Genomic DNA, 24,002 nt, shown 5'->3' on the forward strand with positions numbered 1-24,002 from the left:
GTTAAAGGTTCAAAAATCATGACTTAGCTAAAGAGAGGTCTAGAGATTGAGTCAAGAGGTGAGATGTTTTAAATTTTACCTTTAGTCTTTCATTTACTTATTTTCTATTTTATTTTTGATTAGTTATTTATTTTAAATGTTGCATAATTATTTTATACAAGCACATGATGAAGAATAATAAATGCATACTCAAAACTTGAAATTTCTCTTCATTATTACCAAAGCACCTGTAGTTTAAAAGAAAATTATTAATAATTCCTCCCAACAACTACATTTATTAACTCTTTAAGCTCCACTTACGTGAGCTAACTGCCACATTGGCAGTCCAATCCACCACCCTATTAGTTTCCCCATAACTATGAGGTGTGAACTTTATTAAAGTTTTTTAGGAGCTCCTTAATTTCCAAGATAATAGATTCAATAGATTAGGTTATTGCATTATTATTATTTAATATATTAATTATATTAAGAAAGTCTCCTTCCACCTAGAGGTTCCCATATCCAACTTTTACTATCATTCTAACCACATACACAATACTAGATGCGTCAACTATATGGCTCGGAGTAATACCTAGGGGAATTGCAATAACATCCACAACTCTACCATAATAATCTCTTAAAACTCCATATAATATTTGCTGATTCCCCTTCACCCCACTCAAAACCAAAAACAAATAATTATGAGGAATGTATTGTGAAAGGGGATGTCAATAGTGAGATTGATAAAATTAGAACAAATATTGTAGGTATTGGTAAAGGGATGTACGAGGTTGTCTGTGTCATTACATGTATTGACAAAAGGCTACAAGAGGTTGCTTGTTTCTCTCTCAGAGTAATTTGCATAATTTGATGAATACTCTTTGCTTGTTAGAGTAGAAGGTAAATGGAGTGAAGTTTAGTAAGGCGGAAGATTTCAAGTTCGTCATTAAAGATTTGGCCCATATACTATTGCCCAAGCTTGGAAATTGAAAGAAGACATATAATTCTAGCCTTAATTTTTTTTGTAATTTTATGACTTTTGTGGTCTGGTCGATTTGTGATAGTCTTAATTTAAAAAAAAAAAAGATTAAAAACTCTATGTGAAAGAGCACTTCATGGTTTTGTTTTACAACTTTGAATACTCTTTATGCTCGTGATGGTTTGATAAGTATAACACTGTGGAATACTGTATATTTTATCACTATTATAGTCTTCTTTTTAATAGAGGGAAGTTTTCTCGATTATTTCTTTTTTCTTCTAATATCAAAACTATCAAGCACACTTTTTTCAACTATAATTGAAATCCGAAACATAGTCATATAATTATTACCAAGCATTATTTAATAACAATCTTAATTTTAGTTCCATCTTTACTATAGTTAATAATTTTTTTATTTGAACTATTTAGTTTAATGAAAAAACTAAATAGTTGCACCGATTCTTGCAGTCTAAAAAAAAAAAAGAAAAAAGAAAAAACTGAATAGTTGCATTCCTTTGTGATCAATATATATAATACACATTTGTGAATCTTTCAACATAAATATCAATATCTACAATAAAAAAATACTTTACAATTATAATAGTTCTATATTAAATTATTTTTATCTCTTATAGTAAATTACTATTAATTATAATTCATTTAAATATTCAATTTTTTTTTATTAAAAAAGACTCAAATTTTCTTAACTAATATAGTACATATTTTTAAAAATAAATAATTAAAAAATAAATGTGAACTATAAAAAGAAATTGACAATTTAAAATACTATAATTAATAAAATAAGTACATGAGTGCACTCATTTTTTTATACTAGTAGTTGCAAGCTTGCAACATGATAAGCCAATAGATGCTCGATAATAAAATTATTTTTTAAAATGTAGTCTTATGTGAACAAATTAGATTATTAATAATTATTAATTTAAATAATATAATATTTAATAAATATTATTTATTTAAATTTATTTTATCAAATATAAAACAATAATCATTTAAAAAATCCCATCAAAAAATCTATTATGAAAAATTAATAAGAGAAATAAAAAAATAAAATGAAAAAATAACAGTATTTCTAACAAATACTCTATTGACTAAATAAATTGTAGAAACTAAAACCTAAATCAATTTTAAAAATAAAAAATTAAATAAATAGAGATTACAACATGATGAGGTAATGTTGAGATCATAGGTAATTATTTTTTAAATAAGTGAGAAAAGAAAAATAATAGTTAAAAGTGAATATTTAAAATATAATCTTATGTGAACAAATTAGATTATTAATAATTTTTAATTTAAGTATCATAATATTACTAAAATCTTTTCAATAGATTAATAAATATTATTTATTTAAACTCAATTTATCAAATATGAAATAAATAATCATTTAAAAAAATCCCATCAAAAGATCTATTATGAAAAATTAATAAGAGAAATACAAAAAATAATATGAAAAAATAACAATGTCTCTAACAAATATTCTATTGACTAAATAAATCATAGAAACTAAAAACTAATATTCAAAGAAAAACTAAACTAATATAAAAAATAAATTGAAATAATTTAAAAACTAACATCTATATCAATTTTAAAAATCAAAACTTAAATAAATAGAGATCACAAAATGAGCTAATGTGGAGATCAAAGTAATTTTTTAAAAAAATAAATAGAAAAAGAAAAAGAATAGTTAAAAGTAGAGATAACAACTAATAAATATAAAACAAGAGTTAAAAGTGGAGTGAGATAAAAAAGTAAATAATTAACGGGAAGGATTTGCAATTTGCCAGTCAAGCTAACAACTTTTCTCCCAATTGACAACCAACTGACAACGTTTCCATAAAAAATTCAACAAATAGCCTATCGGTTAGTAATAATAAGTATTTTTATTATAATTATTTAAATACTAAAATATTTTAATTATAATCTATTTAAAATCTTAGTCTTAGTTTATTTTATTGATAGGACAATTATAAATTTCTATTGATTTAATATTATAAGAACAATACTAGCCTATAAATCTATATCAGTCCATTCTTAAATTTTAAAAATAAAAGCGTACCAAATATATATTGATCTTTTAAATTTTTAATTAAAAACAATGACAAAATAATATAACATTTTAAAAATAAAAATATTGTATAAGATGAGCCCTACAATTTGAAAAGAAAATGCCATTCAATTTGGTCAACTAAATAGACAATGAAATAAATAAGATTTATAAAGTAATTTTAAAATAAATAAAATAAATAAAATAAATAATAAAATTTAGATTACATTTTAATTAATAAAATTAAAATTATTATGATATTTTTATTAATATTAATTATGTAATTTTTTGAGACAAATTTATTGACTCATATTGTAATGGTTCATAGAACCCATCTCTTATTTAAGAAAAAAAAACAAAACTAACAAAACGCATCTTTGATGGAAACAATTTATTTTAATACTTAACCTGCTAATAAAGTAAATATTACTCATCAAATCACCGTTTATTATTATCCCACATATCGGCAACGTCTGAACCAATTGTAAATTTGGCCCCGGGGATATCCATGTATAAAGAAATTGGCAGAGCTGTAGCGACTGGTAAATTTGAGCTCTCCTGGTTTAGCAGCTGACATGGAGCTTGTCTATTTACTGGGTAGCATGATTAAAACCACAGTAATTTCATTATTACTCACATTGAATCTGCTATGGAGGAGATTAGTATTGAGTGAGAAAACCAGCTGCTCTGGAAATGAGGAAGACGAAGATTCACTGATATTGTACGAGGGGAAGGTGTGGCACGAGCGGAGGCAACCTATTGTTCACAGCTTTGAGTACACTGTGAGATATGCTCTCATCAATTTGAACAACCCACCTCCTTGGATTTTGCCTATCATCAGCAGCAACCACATGAATGCCAGCCAAGTGCAGGCCATTGCAGGGACTAATGGACCAGTGTGAGTTTTCAATTTTCATTAGGAGAAGTTGGTGTCAGGAAAGACTTTTCACTTCTGAGATAAATTTTCCAATCATCTGATTGTCTTGATTTAAGCAGTTCTGTGATAGGCCACCAGACTGTGACTGCAAAATATATAAATTGAGCTTGATATCAGTATGTGGTGGGTTGTAAAAAAGGAAATGTAACCTAATTCATGAACCTTATAGGATTTTTTGTCATCGAGATGGGCTCATTTACCACTATCTCTATTCCCCTGTCTAGGCGTCCAATGGAAGTTTCCCCCCTTTGACGAAAAGAAGGGAAGATTCATGTTTATTCGTTCTTTAGCTAGTTCTATAAACATCAGGTCTTTCAAAGCTATATAATTCCTAGCTAAGAAAAGCAGCAATGATATGCATCTCTTTAGATTTCTTGGTGGGGAAAATTGTACTCGAGGTGTGCACATCTAGTAGGGTATTAATGGATGCCTTCTTTTAACCTATTGAATCTGTAAACAAATCCGGTGGGGAGTGTGCTGTCTAGCTTATCTCCTACCATTAAGCGTTCTTTATGGTTTGTCCAAAAGTCTGTTCCATGGACTTATATTCTATCAAATAATTTGAATGGAACTTGCCACTAGTCTCATTGGTTAGGCAGGACCGTATCATATCTATTCCGTCACGGAGGAAAATCTTAATTCCTGTGTATCTATCATAGAAATATTCTTGGTGAACTTGAGCGTTGCTTTTCAATTAGAAGCTTTGCAAGATGGCTGTTTATTCTGCTTAAGTTTTCTTTTCATTATCATGTATTCTCGATTGTTTGATGGAGCTTGATTAAGAAGCTCTTCTTAACTGGCTTCCATTCCGCCAAAATATGCGCGGAACTTGAAGTCCCATCTAGGAGTTTTAGTCCGCACTATCATTAGCATTTTCTCATGAAGAGCATGGCCAATGGGTTAAATGCTTCATGTGATGTGTAATAATCTCTGCATGAAATTAGTTCAAATCTCAATGCTTTTTTTTGCAATCAACTCAAGTTTACTCTTGATCACCCACTTCCTAGAATGGGCAAGATGAGAACATACATAGTAAGAATGAGGAGAGAGAAATTATTTGAGAAATGTTTGTGGCAAGCTGACTGTTGATGTGAGTTTTGTGAACACTCCAACATGCAAAATAAAATTGTAAAGTATCCTATCTTCTCTTGAACAAGGAAACTTTAAATATTAAACAATGTAACAAATAAGTGATCAAATGAAGCAACCCCAAGGTTTACAATTCGTACTTGCAACTCTGTGCTGGATATAACTCAATTGAAATGATTTGATATTGCTAGTATCACGAGGGGACTTGCACTATTCTTCTTGGATTTTATCAATTCTTTTCTTCAAAGTAGATGGAATCTTGAATTAAACTGACTTGAACTCCAAATAAATGAAAAAGGATAAGTGTTTAGATAATCTAATCTAATTCTATGGACAATTATGATAATAAATAGTGCTTGGACAGAAAAATTCCTTATGGAACCTCTTTCTGCTCAATTGGAGATAGCTCACAACGCCATAGAAAGACTGTCATCTTCCAAGGTAGTGAAGGATTTTCATATTGTAAATAATTCATCCAAATACCCAATACTGGTGCAATCCCAATGAATATCCACAATCGAACAATGCCCAAAGTGAGGTTCAAACTATCCATGCACTACAATTTGTAGTCAACAAATTGAATGAACTGAGAAATTCATCACATATCTCCACATTTCTCCATTAAAATCAATGGACTTCAACTAAACTTTGAGAATAAAAAACATGCAATATGTATAAACAACACAAAAATCCACCATATCTTCAATGAAAGTTGTATATTAACTTCAACATGGTCCTGGCAACAATCTGATCTCCTCCTATTGCTTCTTCTTCTCTCATACTAATAAGTAATCCTCATTTACAAATGAGAAGGCCAAGCCTTTATAGATCTCTCAATTACAATGAAGGAATTAGATTGATTCTAAATCAAGGACCAATATAATTTAGAGAAACCCTAATTAAGATTAGTTACAACCACTGCTTACAAATAATGAGATGATTACATTGCTTTGAAGTATGTGCTTTTCAAGGATCAACCAATAATAAAATTCATTGTGGTAATAGATTAAATGCTTTCCACATGTCTATTTGTGAATGGGTCAATTTGGATGAACTTGGACGTGTTGACTTGGAATCATTTGATTGGTTGAAGATGAGTACGTGCCACCTCGCAATGTGTATCTTGTTATCTATGTTTCAACTTCATCGTCATAAAGTCTTTAATCTCTAGGAATATCTCCTAATACTCGACATTATTCAGCCTCTAGTTGATTGTAATGACTCATATTCCCAAATTGCTTCATCTTCACAATTGTTCTTTTTCTTTGTAGCAATCTGTCATTGCTTTGGGTTTCTTCCTTGGATGACTTGATATCTTCTTGTCAACTTCATGTCTTTCCTTGATCTTCTTTAATGACTTGGACATTAGTGATATTGTTATCAAGATTCAACTGTGTAGTTTTCAAGTCAAACTCATTGACTAATGCATCAAGAGTAGTAATTCACAATTACCCATCTCTCATGGGAACGAATGGAACACTTGCCATTCATTGCATCTAGGTGATGCTCACAGGAATTAAGGACTGGGCCTTTTTGGGAGGTCACTCATCTCAGTATTCCTCCAACTCACTCATAAGGGTTATGGTTTTTGAGTCAAACATGGGTCAATGAGTTTGACTTGAAAACCACATAGTTGGTTCCTGATAACAATATCACTATTTTACCTGCTATGCAAATCTCCTACTTATCGACTTGGACGTTATCGACCTTCGTGTTGATCTTGGATATCCAAAGGAAATCCAAGATCGAGATAAAATTCCCCATTTGTAGATTTATCCTTTATACATCTTGTATTCTATCCTCTAGGTGTGAATCTTGTCTTGAGATCCTTTCCTTGAACTTACTTTGAATCTTCTAAGTCGCCTGCTTCTTGTGTTAATCTCTTCCTTCACATTGGTTATTCTTCCTTATTGTGAAGTCTCCATATTTTTCTCACATTCCTCATGCTCCCTTCGCATTCATTGCATCAATCCTGAAAGAGCAAACAATTTGGAATCAAAATTATGAACAAAAAAATCAAATGCAAAATTGAAGAGCTCAATATATTTCATGATAATGGATTCTTCAAAGAGATTTTGATGTGGAACGTTTTTTATGGATATTGAATTGGGAAATCTATTGTGGTAATTCAATGTATTAAACAAAGGAGATGAAGGGTCCTAAAGTAGATTGACAATGACAATGTTTTTGTGTGGAGCAATTGTGAACTGAAGATAGAAAAGGAAACTTCCTAAAGAAACTAAGCTGACCATTAAAGAAACATTGCAATATTCTAATATTCTCCCTTAATGGTCATCGTTCTAACTACCCTACAAAAGACAGTTTGCAGGTCTTTTGGTCACAAACGCATAGAAGGCTGCTCCCTTCTAGTCTTGAGTGCATAGAGGAATGTTCTACAAAATGAGCCTTCGACTGAGACCTTCCCTGAAACTACACAACTTTTGGAAATGACCAAGATAACCAAAATCCTCCCAACCTGATGTTGGGAAACAAAACCGTATCTCCTTGCGGCCGAAGACAATGAGTTCAACTTGTTAAAGGGAAACCATGATTTTAAGGAAAAAACAGCAGCCCTTTTGCAGACGAGCACTACGACCAAAATAGATTGCTAGAGTATATTGAGATAACTCAAAAAAATTAAAATTTTGAGGAAAAAATTTAAAAAATAAAAAATGATTTCTTAAGGAAAAAATTGAAAAAGCCATACATGATTTTTGAGGAGAAAAATCATTCAAAACCTAGACATTGAAACATCAAAGAGTAGTTGACACAAAATCCGAGACAAAAATCAACATACAAACCTTCATTTTTTACAAAAGACGGTAAAACGCTTCTACAAAATAATTTATGTGGAAAACTTTGTGCAAAAATTGAAGTTTCCAGTTTGGATTTCGATATGGATGCCGGTTTGAGATTTGGATTTGAAAATCGTCCAATTTTTTTTGGTTGGATTCAGATTCGTTTTGTGTTCATCCATACAATATTTTTTTCTAATATATATATATATATATATATATATATATATATATATATATGCGGTAACAAATAAGCTCATACACAAATGGAGGCAAGAAAATTCTGTTTTCATCCAAAAATGCACAAATAACATATAAACCAATTCTTTTGTTCTTTTTAGTGGTCACCTTTAGAGTTGGAGGGTCGAATATGTTTTCGACATATTTGCGTTTGTCATGAATGGGTTAAGTTGTTAGTGAGTCGGTTAGTGGCTGAGTGGTAAGTCGTTATGAGGCAATAGTTGAGTTGCACCCCTTCGGATGGTATATGTACACTCTCTCTGTAGATAAGAGACGACAGTGTTATGATATGATGTGATGTCCATTGATGTAAACTTGGAAGAATAGTAATGAAATACTTGGTGGTTTCCTAGTACTCAATTGCATTTACTTTCTCTGCTATAACTTTCACAATATAGTAGTATGCATCAAACTAGTTTATCGTATGTACTCTCTCGTCCAGGTTACATATACCATCTGAAGGAGTGTGACTCAACCATTGCCTCATAATGACTTATCCCTCGACCACTAACCGACTCACTAACAACTTACTCAATCCATTCTTGACAATTACAATTATGCCAACAACAAAATAGACCTAAGTTGGCAAAAACTCTTTAGGAAAAAGTCAATAACATTGACGTTTTCAGTCAAATTCCCCCCAAATTCGTTTTGGGTTCTTCTATCCAAATCAGAAGTCTTTCAAATTTATCCAAAATTCTTATAGGGTTCTTCTAAGAGAATTTTGAGTGAATTTACCTGACTGGCAGAATTTTGAGCAAATTCAAACTGAATCTGACTTTGCAGTGAATCGACTTCCGAAATCCACCTTCCAAGAGCAAATCTGGTACATTAGATCATAAACCAGCAATACAGTAACATAACATAGAATCCAATCTTACAAACAGAAATAACAGTCAAATTGGAAAGTACATAGAAATGAACATGTAACTCCAATTGAACTCCGTCAAGAATTCACCTCCAATGTTGAACTAGGTTTGCATCCAATTCACTGAAAAGAGCCTGAAGGTTTCTGTCCTTAGGTTTAGAAAATGAAAGTTGCATGCTTCAAAGTTTCTCCAAGAGAAAACTGATGTGAAATCCAATAACCAAGCAGTCAAATGAGTCTCTAATCCTTCCTTTAATGCATCCAGCTGTGACTCTTCAGCTTCCCTTTCCTGTTTCTTTGTCTTGTTACCATTTCATCTCTTATTAACCCCCTTTAAAGTATAAAACTAAATTTTTCTTAATTTGCATTAAGCTCCCATAAGCCAATTGTCAATTTTAATATTTCATGAATTTGACTTTAAATTTCCTAATGTCCCCCAAAAAGGGACATTACTATACAAAAAGTTCCAGGATTGACCGTGAACTATAATTTTATAATGTCATAATGGAACTTGAAATACTAACATCATTCAGCCTATAGTTAATGTACTGGAACATAATTAAATGCCTTCTTAAAGTTTTCAAAAGAACAGAATTCTTTAGAAGATTGACATGGAGTTTCCTCAGACCTTTACAATTACAAAGTGCATAAATGTGGTTGGTAATCTGGAAGTGTCTTTTAAATCTTGCCTCCTCCGTCTTTGAGAGATCAGTTGAAATTGCACAATGGAGGCAGCTAGTAATGCTATTTTTAATCATTATTCTCATGCCAGTCAATTAGATAGACCACACTAAGTTCAGCTTGGTCACCATTTCAAAAATATTATTTTCAGAGTGTGGGACTTGCCTCTTTATGGTACCTTTTCTCTCTTCAATGTTTTTAGCTAAAAGACAAAATTAAATCTTGATCAATGTATTTAAATAAAAGAAAATATTGAACGTCCAGTTGTCACTTTAAGACAGATCCAGTAATATTAATCTGGTTCCATAGCTTCTATTTGTTTCAAGGGACTGAATATTTTCATTTGAACCAACCTCATGCCTGCATAACTGTTATGCTTTCTTCATATTTCAATTAAAAATTTGCAAGATTTCATGAAAAAAGTTCTGTAATCATAGTGAAAACCAAAAATTATCTTGCAGATATCTCCTTACAATGCCTACAAGTGTTGGCTATGAACAGAATCCTCTAAGTGTTTATTACTGCTGCGATGTAGAAGGACCTATTAAATTTCTCAGAAAATGCATTGCTGAGGTGAGCTTAAAAACTTTGTTGTAGTTTATGGTTCATTGATTTTAGGTACAATTGAAAACTCGCCTTGAAATATTGGAATATTCCATGTCAGCCAGTTTTGTCATCCTCTTTATAGATCTTCTTGTTGGGCTCTGCTTTATTCTTGTTTAGTACTTCATTCTGAGTTAGAATTCTTAAATGGTCCTTGGTTTCTAATAAAGTGCTGATTAGTAAAAGATGCTAAACAAAGTTTTTAAAAGTGAGCTTCTCTGAGCCATAAATAAAGTGCGATAAGTCATTGCTTGATTTTGCAGATATTGATATGACTGAATACAACAATTAGCATGTCCAATTTGAAAGTAGTAATTCACTTTATCACAAATCTTCTTCTTGGATCATCTTGAGTACTTGCCTTTATTAGGGATGGAGACAATAAGGGACTAACTTGCATGAAGACCAAGTAAAAACTTTCCATTTTTTTCAATTGTATTTGTTAATGGATGAAATATACAGATTTTTGCATAAATTACACTAGATTTAATATTTTCTCTAAAACACTTTTGGATATTCTACAATTTTAGTACACACTTGAATTTGGTATTTGCCTTTCCTATTTTAGGAAATGGAAATGTCCATATTTATTGAAGAAGAAGTTTTGCATGCTTGAAGCAGTCTTTATTATAAAACATCTCATATCAGAAAGTCCATTTAGAGTTGTTGCAAATTAGATTCAAGTCATAACATTTAACAAGCCTGCCTAGCATTGTTTGTGAATTGGAACCTTGAAAGTGTGAATAAATACATAGATAGCATGGTCTTTTAAACAATATAAAGTGAACAGATCCAAGGAAAAAAAATGAGAATATCACTTTGGAAAAATGAGGGCATTCAAAAAGCCATATCATATTCAAGGAGAACAGCTCGACTGGTTTATTAGACATGTACAACTCACTTTTGCATTATAGCTTGCACCATGGATTAGATAAAGTCTAGAGTTCTGTAACTGTATGGCCCCAAATTACCATTTGATCCATTAATCATCTGTATCTGCTGAATGGTTAACACTAACGATATCACCAGAGACTGGAGTGGTAATTAATTGAGGTCATATTGACAAGAGTGTTAGTGGTTGAAGTGTGGCTTTATGTGCTAGGTGTCCCTTGTTACCCATTTTTCACCTACTGGCTCAAATAAGTAGAGCACTTGCTTGCTAGACTGATTGCTGATTTGAATGTTTATGACCATGCATTTGGTAATGTAAAAACTTGTTTTTCCATGCATATACATTACATTTTATGAGGAAAAGTAAAGCCATCACATAGAGCAAACAAATATCACATATCTTTTCTGAAAATTTAAACCTTATTCATCAAGGGTTCATTATGTTTCACATAGGTCGTGAAACTAACTGAAAGAAAATAAACTAAAGCGTGATCTATGAACATAAATACAAATGCAGAAAAACAAATAAAAGTAAGAGGTTCATAGGTGCCAACCTTTGCCTGGAATGACTGGCTGTGTTGCTGTTTGTCTGCATCCTTATTTGTAATGACCCTCTCTATAAAGGCCACAGAAACCCTCAAACTGAACTTAGGAATTTTGTCAAACACTTGGCGTGTAACAGTAACAATATTCAGAATATGGTAATTTCAGATTTGATACTTTCAGAATATAATCACAGAATTACAATATATATAAAGCCATTGAACTATATTTCAATTACAATGCAATAAATTCTGAAATTATTTTATTACCAATTCTGGACTGATTATTACAATGACTGTATGACAACAAATTTACCCAAAAATTGACATATATTTCAGAATGCAAGAACCTAGTTTGAAGAACTATGGAAGAACACCACGTTTTGCTGCAGATCGTTGATGAAGACCTCCAACCGCACCCCCAAACTGTCCTTAATTTGCTGCTGCTGCCCAAACTAGCAGGGCCGTACCTGTACGGCTGCTGAAATAAAATAATATTAGGGTTTTGGGACCCCCAAAATGCAAGGAAAATGGGCGCCTAGGGTTAGGTAGTAACCCTGTAAAACCATAAAAAAATAACTCCAAGGGGTTGAGGAGATATGAGCAATTATGTGGTTCCGAACCCTGCTTTGCCAATTCTGAAAATGCACTTATTCTGTCTTCAAACTCTTGTCAAATGCTTCTCCAATGATAGGGCAAATCTGAAATCCTTATTCCAACCAAAAACAAACCCTAACAACGAATTCTCAATACGCTCCAATGAGATGGCTGAATACCAACTCCAATTATGCAACAATTCAGGTGATATTTCACACCCTCAAAGTCGCCAATCCAAGGGAGTGATTCGTTCCCAAAGATCGAATAATTTGCAGATCCAAAGTCCGCAAATGTCTTCACAATGAAGAAGTAGAAGAGTTCTCCAATCCAAGCATGTCCAAATGAGAGGCCCAGCCCTCTATTTATTCACTTTTCTAAGAAGTTGCTAGAACTTCTAGAAACATCCTTTATAATTTCTCATTATAATGCACTTTTTTATAATAAAGTAATTTTATAAAATAAAAAGTGCAACTCAAATTAAAATTATAACATGTGGGCCCCAATATCACATAATGATAAAATATAACCTCTTAACACTTCTTCAAGAGCAAGATGTGACTATCTGATCCGCAGAATTGACTCTCTTTCCACACCATTTGCCTACGAGAGTCTGGAATAGGCAAATCCATGATCAATGCCATGTCGAACTAAGAGGGGACATTACAGTCCGCCCCTCCTGAAATTGCTTGGCCTCAAGCAATCTCAACGCCGGGTGCTGCAAAATAGCCTCCCCCTCCCAAGTAGCATCCTCAACAGGTAAATCTTTCCACTTAACCAAGTATTCTCTGATCACCCTTCTACGAAGCTGCTTTTCTCTGCTCTCCAGGATGGATTTTGGTACTAAAATCAATTTTCCCTCATCGTCTAAAGGAGGTAATACTGCAGAAGGCACCACATTCTGACCCAACGCCTTCTTGAGGCGTGACACATGAAACACATTGTGCACTCTGCTGTCTGCGGGAAGCTCCAACTCATAAGCCACTTCACCAACTCGCCTGATAATTCTGAATGGTCCATAATAGCGTGGCTTAAGTTTCTCTGCCCCACTCTTCTTAAGAGTAGATTGCCTGTATGGCTGCAACATGAGGTAAACCATATCATCTACCTCAAAACTACGCTCAGTTCTCTTCTGGTCTGCATATTGCTTCTGCTGGTTCTGAGCTCTTGCAATATTGTCTTTGAGGGTAGCAACTATATCCTTACTCTCCTGTAATAATTCACCTGCACTGGGTACCCGGCTGTCGCTCAACAACAAATCCAAGAAACTAGGTGCTTCATAACCGTAAAGTGCCATGAAGGGTGTCATCTGTATAGTCATATGATATGTAGTATTGTAACAATACTCGCAGAGATATATCCATTTGACCCAAGCTCGCTGCTGAGCTGCCACATAATTCCTTAAATACCCTTCCACCCATTTGTTCACAATTTCTGTCTGACCATCGGTTTGTGGGTGATAGCTAGTGCTGGGTGTAAGCTCCGTGCCACATAACCGGAATACCTCCTGCCAAAAGTGACTCATGAAACGGCTATCCCTATCACTCACAATGTTCTGAGGCAAGCCGTGCAATCTGAAAACCTCCCGAAAGAAAACCTCTGCCACCTGAGCTGCTGAATGTGTAGTGGTGATAGGAAAGAAATGAGCATATTTCGTTAATCTATCTACCACCACATAAATACAATCTCGTCTTTGTACCTTGGGCAAACCTGTGATAAAGTCCATGGAGATGCATTCCCACTTCCTGTCGGGAATCGGAAGTGGCTGTAGGAGCCCTGCCGGATAGCTGTGTTCTTGTTTGTTTTGCTGGCAAACAAGACACTCTCGAACATACTGCAAAACATCAGCTTTCAGCCCTTTCCAAGTGAACCGCTCTCGAACTGACTTGTAAGTCTTGAAGTACTCGGGATGGCCTGCTGTCGGTGAGTCGTGAAGTGCTCTCATAATCAGTTGCTTAACCTTCGATCCTGGGACCAGGTAAATCCTGTTCTTGTAAATGATCAAATCATCCACAAGTGTGTATCTGGTATCAATCACTGTTCCCTCTACTATATCGGAGGCCCATGTATCCCTGGCATACTCTGCTATAATCAAGTGTCGCCAATCCTCTGATATCTGAACCATAAGAGTGAGGTGTGGCCTTCGAGATAGAGCATCTGCAACAACATTCTGAGTTCCCTTGACATATGAGATGTCAAAATCATATGCCTGCAACTTACTTACCCACTTTTGTTGGCGATCATTCAGGTCCTGCTGTCCCAAGAAATGCCTCAGACTGTTATGATCAGTTTTAATACAAAACTTGCTACCCACAAGATATTGTCTGAATTTGGCCAAAGCATGCATGATGGCCAACGTCTCCTTATCATATATACTGAATGAACGCTCAGGGCCTCTGAGCTTCCTGCTCTCATAAGCTATGGGGTGCTTATTCTGCATAAGTACAGCACCTACTCCCTCTCCAGATGCATCACATTGAAGCTCAAATGGCTTTGTGAAATCAGGTAATGCTAGAACTGGGCACGTAGTCATTATCTCCTTAAATCTCATAAAACAGTCCTGTGCCTTCTGAGTCCACACAAATTCCCCTTTTTTCAGTAAATCTGTCATGGGAGCTGCGTGTCGTGAGTAGCCACTGACAAACCTGCGATAAAAACCACATAAACCAAGGAACCCCCTCAACTGTGTAAAGTTCTCTGGTGGAGGCCAATCAACAATAGCGCGAATCTTTTCAGGATCCATCCGCACTCCCTCTGCACTAATGATGTGTCCTAAGTATAACAGCTCGGTCATCCCTAAGTCACATTTGGACTCCTTTGCATACAAGGACTCCTTCTGTAGAATGCTCAACACCGTCTCCAAATGCTCTAGATGCTCCTGCCATGATCGGCTATAGATCAAAATGTCATCAAAAAACACCAGCACGAATTTCCTCAACTGATGGTGGAAAACTCTGTTCATAGTGGACTGGAAAGTGGCAGGTGCATTGGTCAGACCGAAAGGCATGACTACAAACTCAAAGTGCCCACAATGACATCTGAAAGCAGTTTTCTCAATATCCTGTTTACGGACTCTGATCTGGTGATATCCTGATCTCAAATCAATTTTCGTGAAATAACAGGCCCCATGCAATTCATCTATCAACTCATCAATGCGAGGAATAGGATACCTGTTCTTAATGGTTCTCTTATTTAATGCCCTGTAATCAATACACATCCGAAGCGTTCCATCCTTCTTTTTTACCAAAACAACAGAAGATGCAAAAGGTGACTTACTAGGTCGGATGTGCCCCATAGCTAGCAACTCCTCAATGGTCCTTTCGATCTCATCCTTGAGTCGCTTTGGATGTCGATATGGTGTGATCATGATAGGTTTAGCACCTTCCTCCAGTTCAATAATATGCTCAATACCTCTGTCCGGTGGCCTGCCTGGTGGAATCTCAGTGAATACCTTTTCGTACTTAATCCTCAACTTCTGAATATCAGGATGATATTCCGCCTTATGTTGCTCCTCCTGTGTAGGTATCAAAGTACAAACTGCTGCCCACTCTATATCATTATGCCTAGTTAATCTCTCCAGCCGCCTAAATGAGATAGTCCTGATGTCTCCATTACGGATAGCCTTTAGCACATGAATCCTACCATTCATTTCGAATTGTATCCCCATATCCTCTAATCTCAGGGTAACCACCTTCAATGAATGTAGCCACTGCATCCCAAGTACTATGTCCATGTCACCCATGTTGACCACATGATAATCCGCCTTAAACTCATAGTTGTTCAAGCGCCAAGGTAAGTCTTGTACCATCCTGTTACAACGAAGAGTGTATCCATCAGCTACCTTGACTCTTAGTCCTTCGAACTCCTCAGTAATGAGTCCACGCTTCTCTACAAATCGTGCATCAATGAAATTATGCGTGGCACCTGTGTCCAACAATGTAATAACCTTCTGTCCAGCCAAGACTCCCCGAAGTCTGAAAGATCCCTCTCTCTGGATACTAGACAGTCGTGCTTCCTGTAAATGTAGCTTTGTTTCCTGCCTTTGCCCTGCACTGTCTATCTCCTGCTCTCCCTCTGCTTCATCAGGATCCTCATCATGATGTTCTGAACCATCTGAATCTGAGCCTTCATAATAAGCCCACATTGCCCGGTTGGCCTTCCCTTTTGGCCTCATAGGACAGTCATGGCCGTACTCATACGGGCCTTTGCAATATAAGCATAGCTTCTTCCTACGCAAGTCATTAAGTGTCTCCTTGTCCAGCCTCTTACTTTCTTCCTTAGGTAGCTGTGCCTCTCTATGAAAGGGTTTCCTATCCCTATCTTTTCCTGAAGGGAAACTCTTTGCTTGAAATTTATTTTTAGAAGCTGAAGAGGAATCCATGTCACGAGCTTTCTTAATGGCTTCCTGCAAAGTGGGAGGGTTGAGAGCTTTAATCCACCCTCTCAACGGATCAACTAACCCATCCATAAATAAAACCAATAGCCTTCGTTCAGATACATCTGTTACTAACACTGCAAGTTTCTGAAACTCTGAAATGTATGTTTCCAATGAGCCCCATTGTTTAAGCTGGGCTAATTCCTTGAAATGGAGTTCTGGATCTTTCTTATCAAAACGTTCAATCAGTCTCTCCGTAAACTCCACATATGAGGTAATGTGTGCATGACCCATAGTAATCATACCATGATGCCACCATTCGTGTGCTAACCCATCCAGGTGAATTGCTGCATACTTAATAGCTTCTTCCTCAGACATAGGATTCAATTGAAAGTATGTGTCAAGCTTTTGAACCCAAGCTCTTGCTGTAGACTTCTCCGAGCCATCATAATATGGTAACTGTAGTTTTCCTACTTTCTTTTGTAGCTCATAGTTCTGAGTCCTGTCTTGTCCACGGGGCATATGCTTCATCCGCACATCCATATACTCTCTAAAGGTGATTGCAGCTGTAAAATCTGGTCCTCCTGCTTCCCAATCTCTCCTCAGCTGATCCTGTATGTCAGTGATCTGGGGTTCTGGTACCGGCTGCTCTGGAGCTCTAGGAAGGAACGTAGGAATCATAGGCCTCGAACTTACTGTCCGAGCTTGCTGGGGGGCATGACCGAAATTGTTCCCAATTTGTTCGCCTCCATTGTGTCTCTCATCCTGATTATTCTCATTCTGATTGTGACCATTCTGATTATTTCTTCCACCTATGTTAGCGTTCAACCCCATTTGTCGAGCCATCATCTGCATCATAAGCTCCATTCTCTGATTCTGTTCTTGTGCTCTTTGTTCGGCTAATCGCTGTCCCTGTGCCAGGGTGTCTAATAACTGTAAAAATCTTTCCTCTTGGGGATCTGGACCGGCATTCCCGCCTCTATCCATATTGTAGTCGTAGTCTTGATCAAAAAATACCTCCCCTGTGTCTGTATGACTGGATTCTATGTCCACCTGGATAGATGAGCTAGACTGTTCGCTCTGCAGGTCAGAAATCCTATCTTGTCTTGCTTTGGTATTGCGGAAATTATAAGGCCTTTGTCGCATGCTCTGATTTTAGTGTTTTGACATTTCGTCAAACACTTTCCCTCCTATCCAGCTGTTCCAAATTCCCTATAAGACCTCCACAGGATGGCAGGACTTATAGCTCTGATACCACTGTAATGACCCTCTCTATAAAGGCCACAGAAACCCTCAAACTGAACTTAGGAATTTTGTCAAACACTTGGCGTGTAACAGTAACAATATTCAGAATATGGTAATTTCAGATTTGATACTTTCAGAATATAATCACAGAATTACAATATATATAAAGCCATTGAACTATATTTCAATTACAATGCAATAAATTCTGAAATTATTTTATTACCAATTCTGGACTGATTATTACAATGACTGTATGACAACAAATTTACCCAAAAATTGACATATATTTCAGAATGCAAGAACCTGGTTTGAAGAACTATGGAAGAACACCACGTTTTGCTGCAGATCGTTGATGAAGACCTCCAACCGCACCCCCAAATTGTCCTTAATTTGCTGCTGCTGCCCAAACTAGCAGGGCCGTACCTGTACGGCTGCTGAAATAAAATAATATTAGGGTTTTGGGACCCCCAAAATGCAAGGAAAATGGGCGCCTAGGGTTAGGTAGTAACCCTGTAAAACCATAAAAAAATAACTCCAAGGGGTTGAGGAGATATGAGCAATTATGTGGTTCCGAACCCTGCTTTGCCAATTCTGAAAATGCACTTATTCTGTCTTCAAACTCTTGTCAAATGCTTCTCCAATGATAGGGCAAATCTGAAATCCTTATTCCAACCAAAAACAAACCCTAGCAACGAATTCTCAATACGCTCCAATGAGATGGCTGAATACCAACTCCAATTATGCAACAATTCAGGTGATATTTCACACCCTCAAAGTCGCCAATCCAAGGGAGTGATTTGTTCCCAAAGATCGAATAATTTGCAGATCCAAAGTCCGCAAATGTCTTCACAATGAAGAAGTAGAAGAGTTCTCCAATCCAAGCATGTCCAAATGAGAGGCCCAACCCTCTATTTATTCACTTTTCTAAGAAGTTGCTAGAACTTCTAGAAACATCCTTTATAATTTCTCATTATAATGCACTTTTTTATAATAAAGTAATTTTATAAAATAAAAAGTGCAACTCAAATTAAAATTATAACATGTGGGCCCCAATATCACATAATGATAAAATATAACCTCTTAACACTTCTTCAAGAGCAAGATGTGACTATCTGATCCGCAGAATTGACTCTCTTTCCACACCATTTGCCTACGAGAGTCTGGAATAGGCAAATCCATGATCAATGCCATGTCGAACTAAAGAGGGGACATTACATTATTTCCACTGTCCCGCTTCCCATGCTTCTGCGCCATATCCTGCATATTAAACATAAAGAAGTTAGATCGAAATGATCTAAGAAATAGCTAGTAATCTCACCATCCTACCCCCCTCGCATATGCATTCATATCCAAAATTGTAACACCTGATTTATTTTCTAACTGGTTTGTGTCATGTGCAACAAATGAATTAATGACACATGGATGTAATATGTGGCTCCCACAAGGGTTCGAGCCCAACGTGTCATTAATCAATAGATACCAGATAAAAAAAAGAAAAAAAGAAGCATATAACATCAAAGGGACATGTGTTATTATGCATGAAACCTTTTATTATTCATATTGCAGATTGTGAGGAAAACAGATCAGCTAGATGTTTAAGGGACAAGTTAACATCAATTTGAAATCTTACTATTAACATTATCCAAACAATATGCAATAAGCTACAATAACTTTTTGTTAGATAACTGGGAGGGGGGGTGAATCAGTTATCCACAGTCCCTTTAAACAATTTTAGTACCAACTAACATTCATAAACATCACAAACTTTCACTGGGTGTATTCATTTAACATCACAATTAACTCATTCAACCACTTTACTCAAAACTTAGTTATTACCGACCATAAACTTAGTTGTAATCTTCAGGTTCCTTCTTGCTTTCCACATTATTCTTCTCTGCAAAATTATCAAATCTCCCATTTGCATTTTCAACCATCTTGTTAATAGCTTTGTTCAAACACTTACAAGCTTTGCTCTTAGATAAATAACCAAGAAATATACCTTCATCTCCTTTAAAATCAAATTTACCATTCCTTGCATCCTTGTGAATATAACACCTACTTCCAAAGGTTTTGAAATAACTTACATTAGGTGTATGACCATACCAAAATTCATTGGGTGTCTTGTTTGTTCCTTTCTTCAATTGAAATCGGTTGAGAGTATAAACAATAGTGCTAATTGCTTCTCTCTAGAATATTTGAGAAACTTTCTTTTTAGTCATCAATGTTCTTGCACAATTCACAACTGATCTATTTCTCCTTTCAACAATCTCATTTTGTTGTGGTGTTCTAGATGCAGATAACTGTCTTTTAATACCATTCTTAGCACAAAAGTTAGTGAATTCAACAAACATAAGTTCACCACCTCTATCAAATCTTAAACATTTCAAGGATTTGTCAGTTTTCTTTTCAACTCTAGCTTTATACCATTTGACCATATCAAAAGCATGTGATTTTACCTTCATGAACATAACAATCATCATTCTTGAATATTAATCAACAAACAATATGAAATACTTATCACCATAATAATTGTCAACACCAATTGGACCACATAAATTAGTATGCACCAATTCCAGGATATCATTTGAAGTGTGTCTTACTTGAAAAACTAGACTTTGTCATTTTACCGAGTTGACATTCTTTACACAACATTCTTTGGTTTTGCAGATTATAGCATTCTTTGGTTTTTGCAGATTCTGCAAACCTCTTACTCTTCTATTTCTACTAACTTTCACCATATTCTCAAAGTTTACATGACACAACCTTTTATGCCATTACCACACATCCTCAACTTTAACAAATAAGCATGTCTCAACAGTAGGATCAAGATAGAATAAATTACCTTTTGTTTGCATTCCAATTCCAATCAAATTACTTTCATCATCAAAGATTTTGACTTTTCTATTTTGAAACTCCAGCTTGTGACCTGAGTTATTCAATTGTGCAACACTCAAAAGATTGTACTTTAGTCTTTGTACCCAATATGCGTCATCACATCTGATCTTATCATTCAACATTAGTGATCCTTTACCTTTCATTGGACATGGAACATCATTACCTAGCTTAATAGTTCCACCATCATCAATTTCTTCAAATTTATCAAACTTACTTAGATCACCAATCATGTGATGTGAGCATCCACTATCAATAATCCATGAGTCATTCTTGCTAACATGTGAAATAAGGGCAGTTTCCTTTCATACCTTTCTCCATTTGGATCTTCTTTGATTGCAACATATACTATCTCAACTATTTCCTTGTCATCATCAAAAATGGACTCGATTTGCTCTTTTTCAGCAATGTAGCATGACTTATTCCCTTTGTCTTTGTAATCTTTGTTCTTCCTGTACTTGAAATCTTTCTTGTCTTTTTTGTCATTCTTACTTTTTTAGGACATTTAGCAGCAAAGTGACCAACCTCATTACATTTGAAACAAATCAGGGGCAGTTTACCTTTATATGTACCTTTTCCTCTTGACAATCTACTTGCAAGCAACGGTTCAAGTTCCTCTATATCATCCTTAAATTCAGATTCATTTTCTTCTTTACTTTTCTTCTCTTTCTTGGAATTTCCAATGGTTAGTGAAGATTTGAAAGAATTTCCAATTGTTACCATACTATTGTCCTAATTGCTCAATTCAAATGCAGTCAACTGACCAACTAAACTATCAAGTGTCAATACATTACTAGGCATAACTCTCACTTCTTGAATAGCAGAAACTTTGATAGCATAAACAGGCGGAAGAGTCCTGAGAACTTTACTTACAATTTCAGAATTAGTGATAACTTCTCTAGCAACTTTGATTGCGCACACAACTTCTTTGATTCGGTTTACATATTAAGCAACATTCTCACCTTCTTTCATTCTCATATCATCATGCTTTCCTCTAAGACTTAAAGCTTTGGCTCTCCTCACATTATCATCTCCTCCATGTACAAGTGTCAGTGTATCCCACATCTGTTTAATAGTAATGCAGTTCTTGAGATCATCAAACTTGGCATCATTGAGTACAAAAGCAATCTCAATCATCAGGCTATTGTGATTTCTCTTTTCATTCATTTGCTCCATAGTCAGAGGACCAAGAGGGGTAGTGTATTCATGTTCCAACCAATGTGTGACATTATCTCCAATTCGAGATAGATGCAGCTTTGTTCTGTCCTTCCATGATGAGAAGTTCGCTGTGTTCAGTATTGTTACTTCTCTCTTATACATCTTGTGATCTATAGCTCAAGTTTCTTTAAACTTCTTCCTCCAAGCACTTGTGCTCTAATACCAGTTGTTAGATAACTAGGGGAGGTAGTCCCTTCAAACGATTTCAGTACCAACTAACATTCATAAGCATCATAAACTTTCTTTCAATGTATTCATTCAACATTACAGTTAACTTAGTCAATCACTTTACTCAAAACTATTCATTCTTTGTACAACAATAAAACTTAGTTATTACTGACCATAAACTTAGTTGTTACCAAGTTGCAATAAAATGAAAATAACATGAAAAATAACTTGCAACATAACATTCACACAATTAACACCAAGATTTTTTAACTTGAAAATCCTGTTATGGGAAAAACCACGTGGGACCGACAACCCATAAATTTCATTCTTCTGAAGTGAGTTCTGCTAGGAGCCAACCTTGTTAAAGGTTACAATACATTGTTAATGTGACCTTGTTAGAGGATTTAACCAAAAGATCATCTGGAGCTTATCACTTCTTGATCTTGTCTAAAGAGTGGCCTACTCTAAAGGACTTACAAATACTATTAATCGACATTACCATATAGGATTTCACAGACTTGTTAGGTCCACTCGGTCTATGAGATTTTTTGCTACAATGATTAGAAAGTAACAATGTAAAACTGATCTGTTTGGGTATAACACTACCTTGTTTGTTCAGATCTCCTTTTTGTTCTTGTCTTTGTCTGATCTCTGTCTTTTGATCTTCTTTCTCTGTTCTCTTGACTGACTGATTCACTCCAATTCTTTGTACTTCCTCAACTCTACTTGATTTACTTGGTTCAACAATCTTCTTTCACCTTCTTCAATAGTTTGCACAATCACCACCTTAACCATAAAAATAGCAGCATGAAAACTGCCTCATCCTCCTTAAATAGTTGTTCTTGTGCTTCCATATTCTTCCATCTATTGCCACTTAATCACAATCGTCAATCTCAGATTCAATGTACTCAACCACATAGAAGATAGAACTTCGTGCTCATTTGTTGATCTTGCAACAAACTTTGACTCGCGTCTTTGACCATCTCGAACTTTCATATTTCCATCAGAAGTTGGCTTTAGATTCCATTTCTTTTAGCTTGTTCTTCTTGCTATTAGCTGGTGAATATAACATTTCACTCGGGTAATATAGTTCTCGGATAATACTAGACTCGCTCGGGCAATATTGAGTTCCCTATTACTTTGCCAACTACTCGGTGAATACCGTAGTCACTTGGCGAATACAATCTTCCTATTTTAACCTTGTCACTTGGTTAAGCTTGTGTAGCTCAATACATTACAATATTACATGATTATAATACAATCAAACCAACATTAGATTATCATTGTCCAACTCCTTCAAGTGCTCATTGTATACCATACTTATCAACTTCCTCTCCAAGATACTTCTTCAAATCCTCTTCATGAATCATAATGATATATCACTCTACTGAGTTAGCATAATGTCTAGCCAATTAAGACTTTGACATCAGTGACAACATAACAACTAATATGACTATTTTACATATATTCATAGCATTACCAATTACATTATCAGTTGGGGCCAACACTTTTTCAGAATTATGAAGTTCATTTTATGTGCAATCAACTCTAAATTGACATCAACGAGAAGATCAAGCAAATAGAGCAACAAAAGATTGGATAATACAACAGCTTGAAGACAATTGTTAATAATGTTGGCATTCAGCAGGTAGATGGCAGTTTCTTAGGTTCCTGAGTGTGCATCGGATACAGGGGAAGAAATGAAGTGCTGAAAGAGGCAGTTTTGGGCACACAGTAGAGTATACAAATATCATCATGGAGTGTAGCTGCCATAACTGAAAGTTTGTTTTAGCCGGTATCCCAAATAGCAGAGATAATTGTAACACTAATAACAATGACAAACT

The 24,002-nt window shown here is 35.2% G+C and overlaps 1 protein-coding gene across 1 annotated transcript in view; it reads left to right on the forward strand.

Annotated features, from left to right (window-relative positions):
* Window positions 1-3,452: 3,452 nt before the first annotated feature.
* The window catches only part of LOC149529410 (DUF1365 family protein), a 140,692-nt gene continuing 120,142 nt past the window's right edge, over window positions 3,453-24,002 (forward strand). Inside the window, exons 1-2 of the mRNA XM_089810694.1 lie at window positions 3,453-3,918; window positions 10,092-10,203. Of these exons, the coding sequence (XP_089666820.1) occupies window positions 3,596-3,918; window positions 10,092-10,203 (435 nt within the window). The 5' untranslated portion in view covers window positions 3,453-3,595. The remainder of the gene's footprint in view (window positions 3,919-10,091; window positions 10,204-24,002) is intronic.

The sequence above is a fragment of the Cupressus sempervirens genome, chromosome 11, assembly GCF_028749045.1.
Source record: "Cupressus sempervirens isolate cs-2001-9-10 chromosome 11, ASM2874904v1, whole genome shotgun sequence".
NCBI lineage: Eukaryota > Viridiplantae > Streptophyta > Pinopsida > Cupressales > Cupressaceae > Cupressus > Cupressus sempervirens.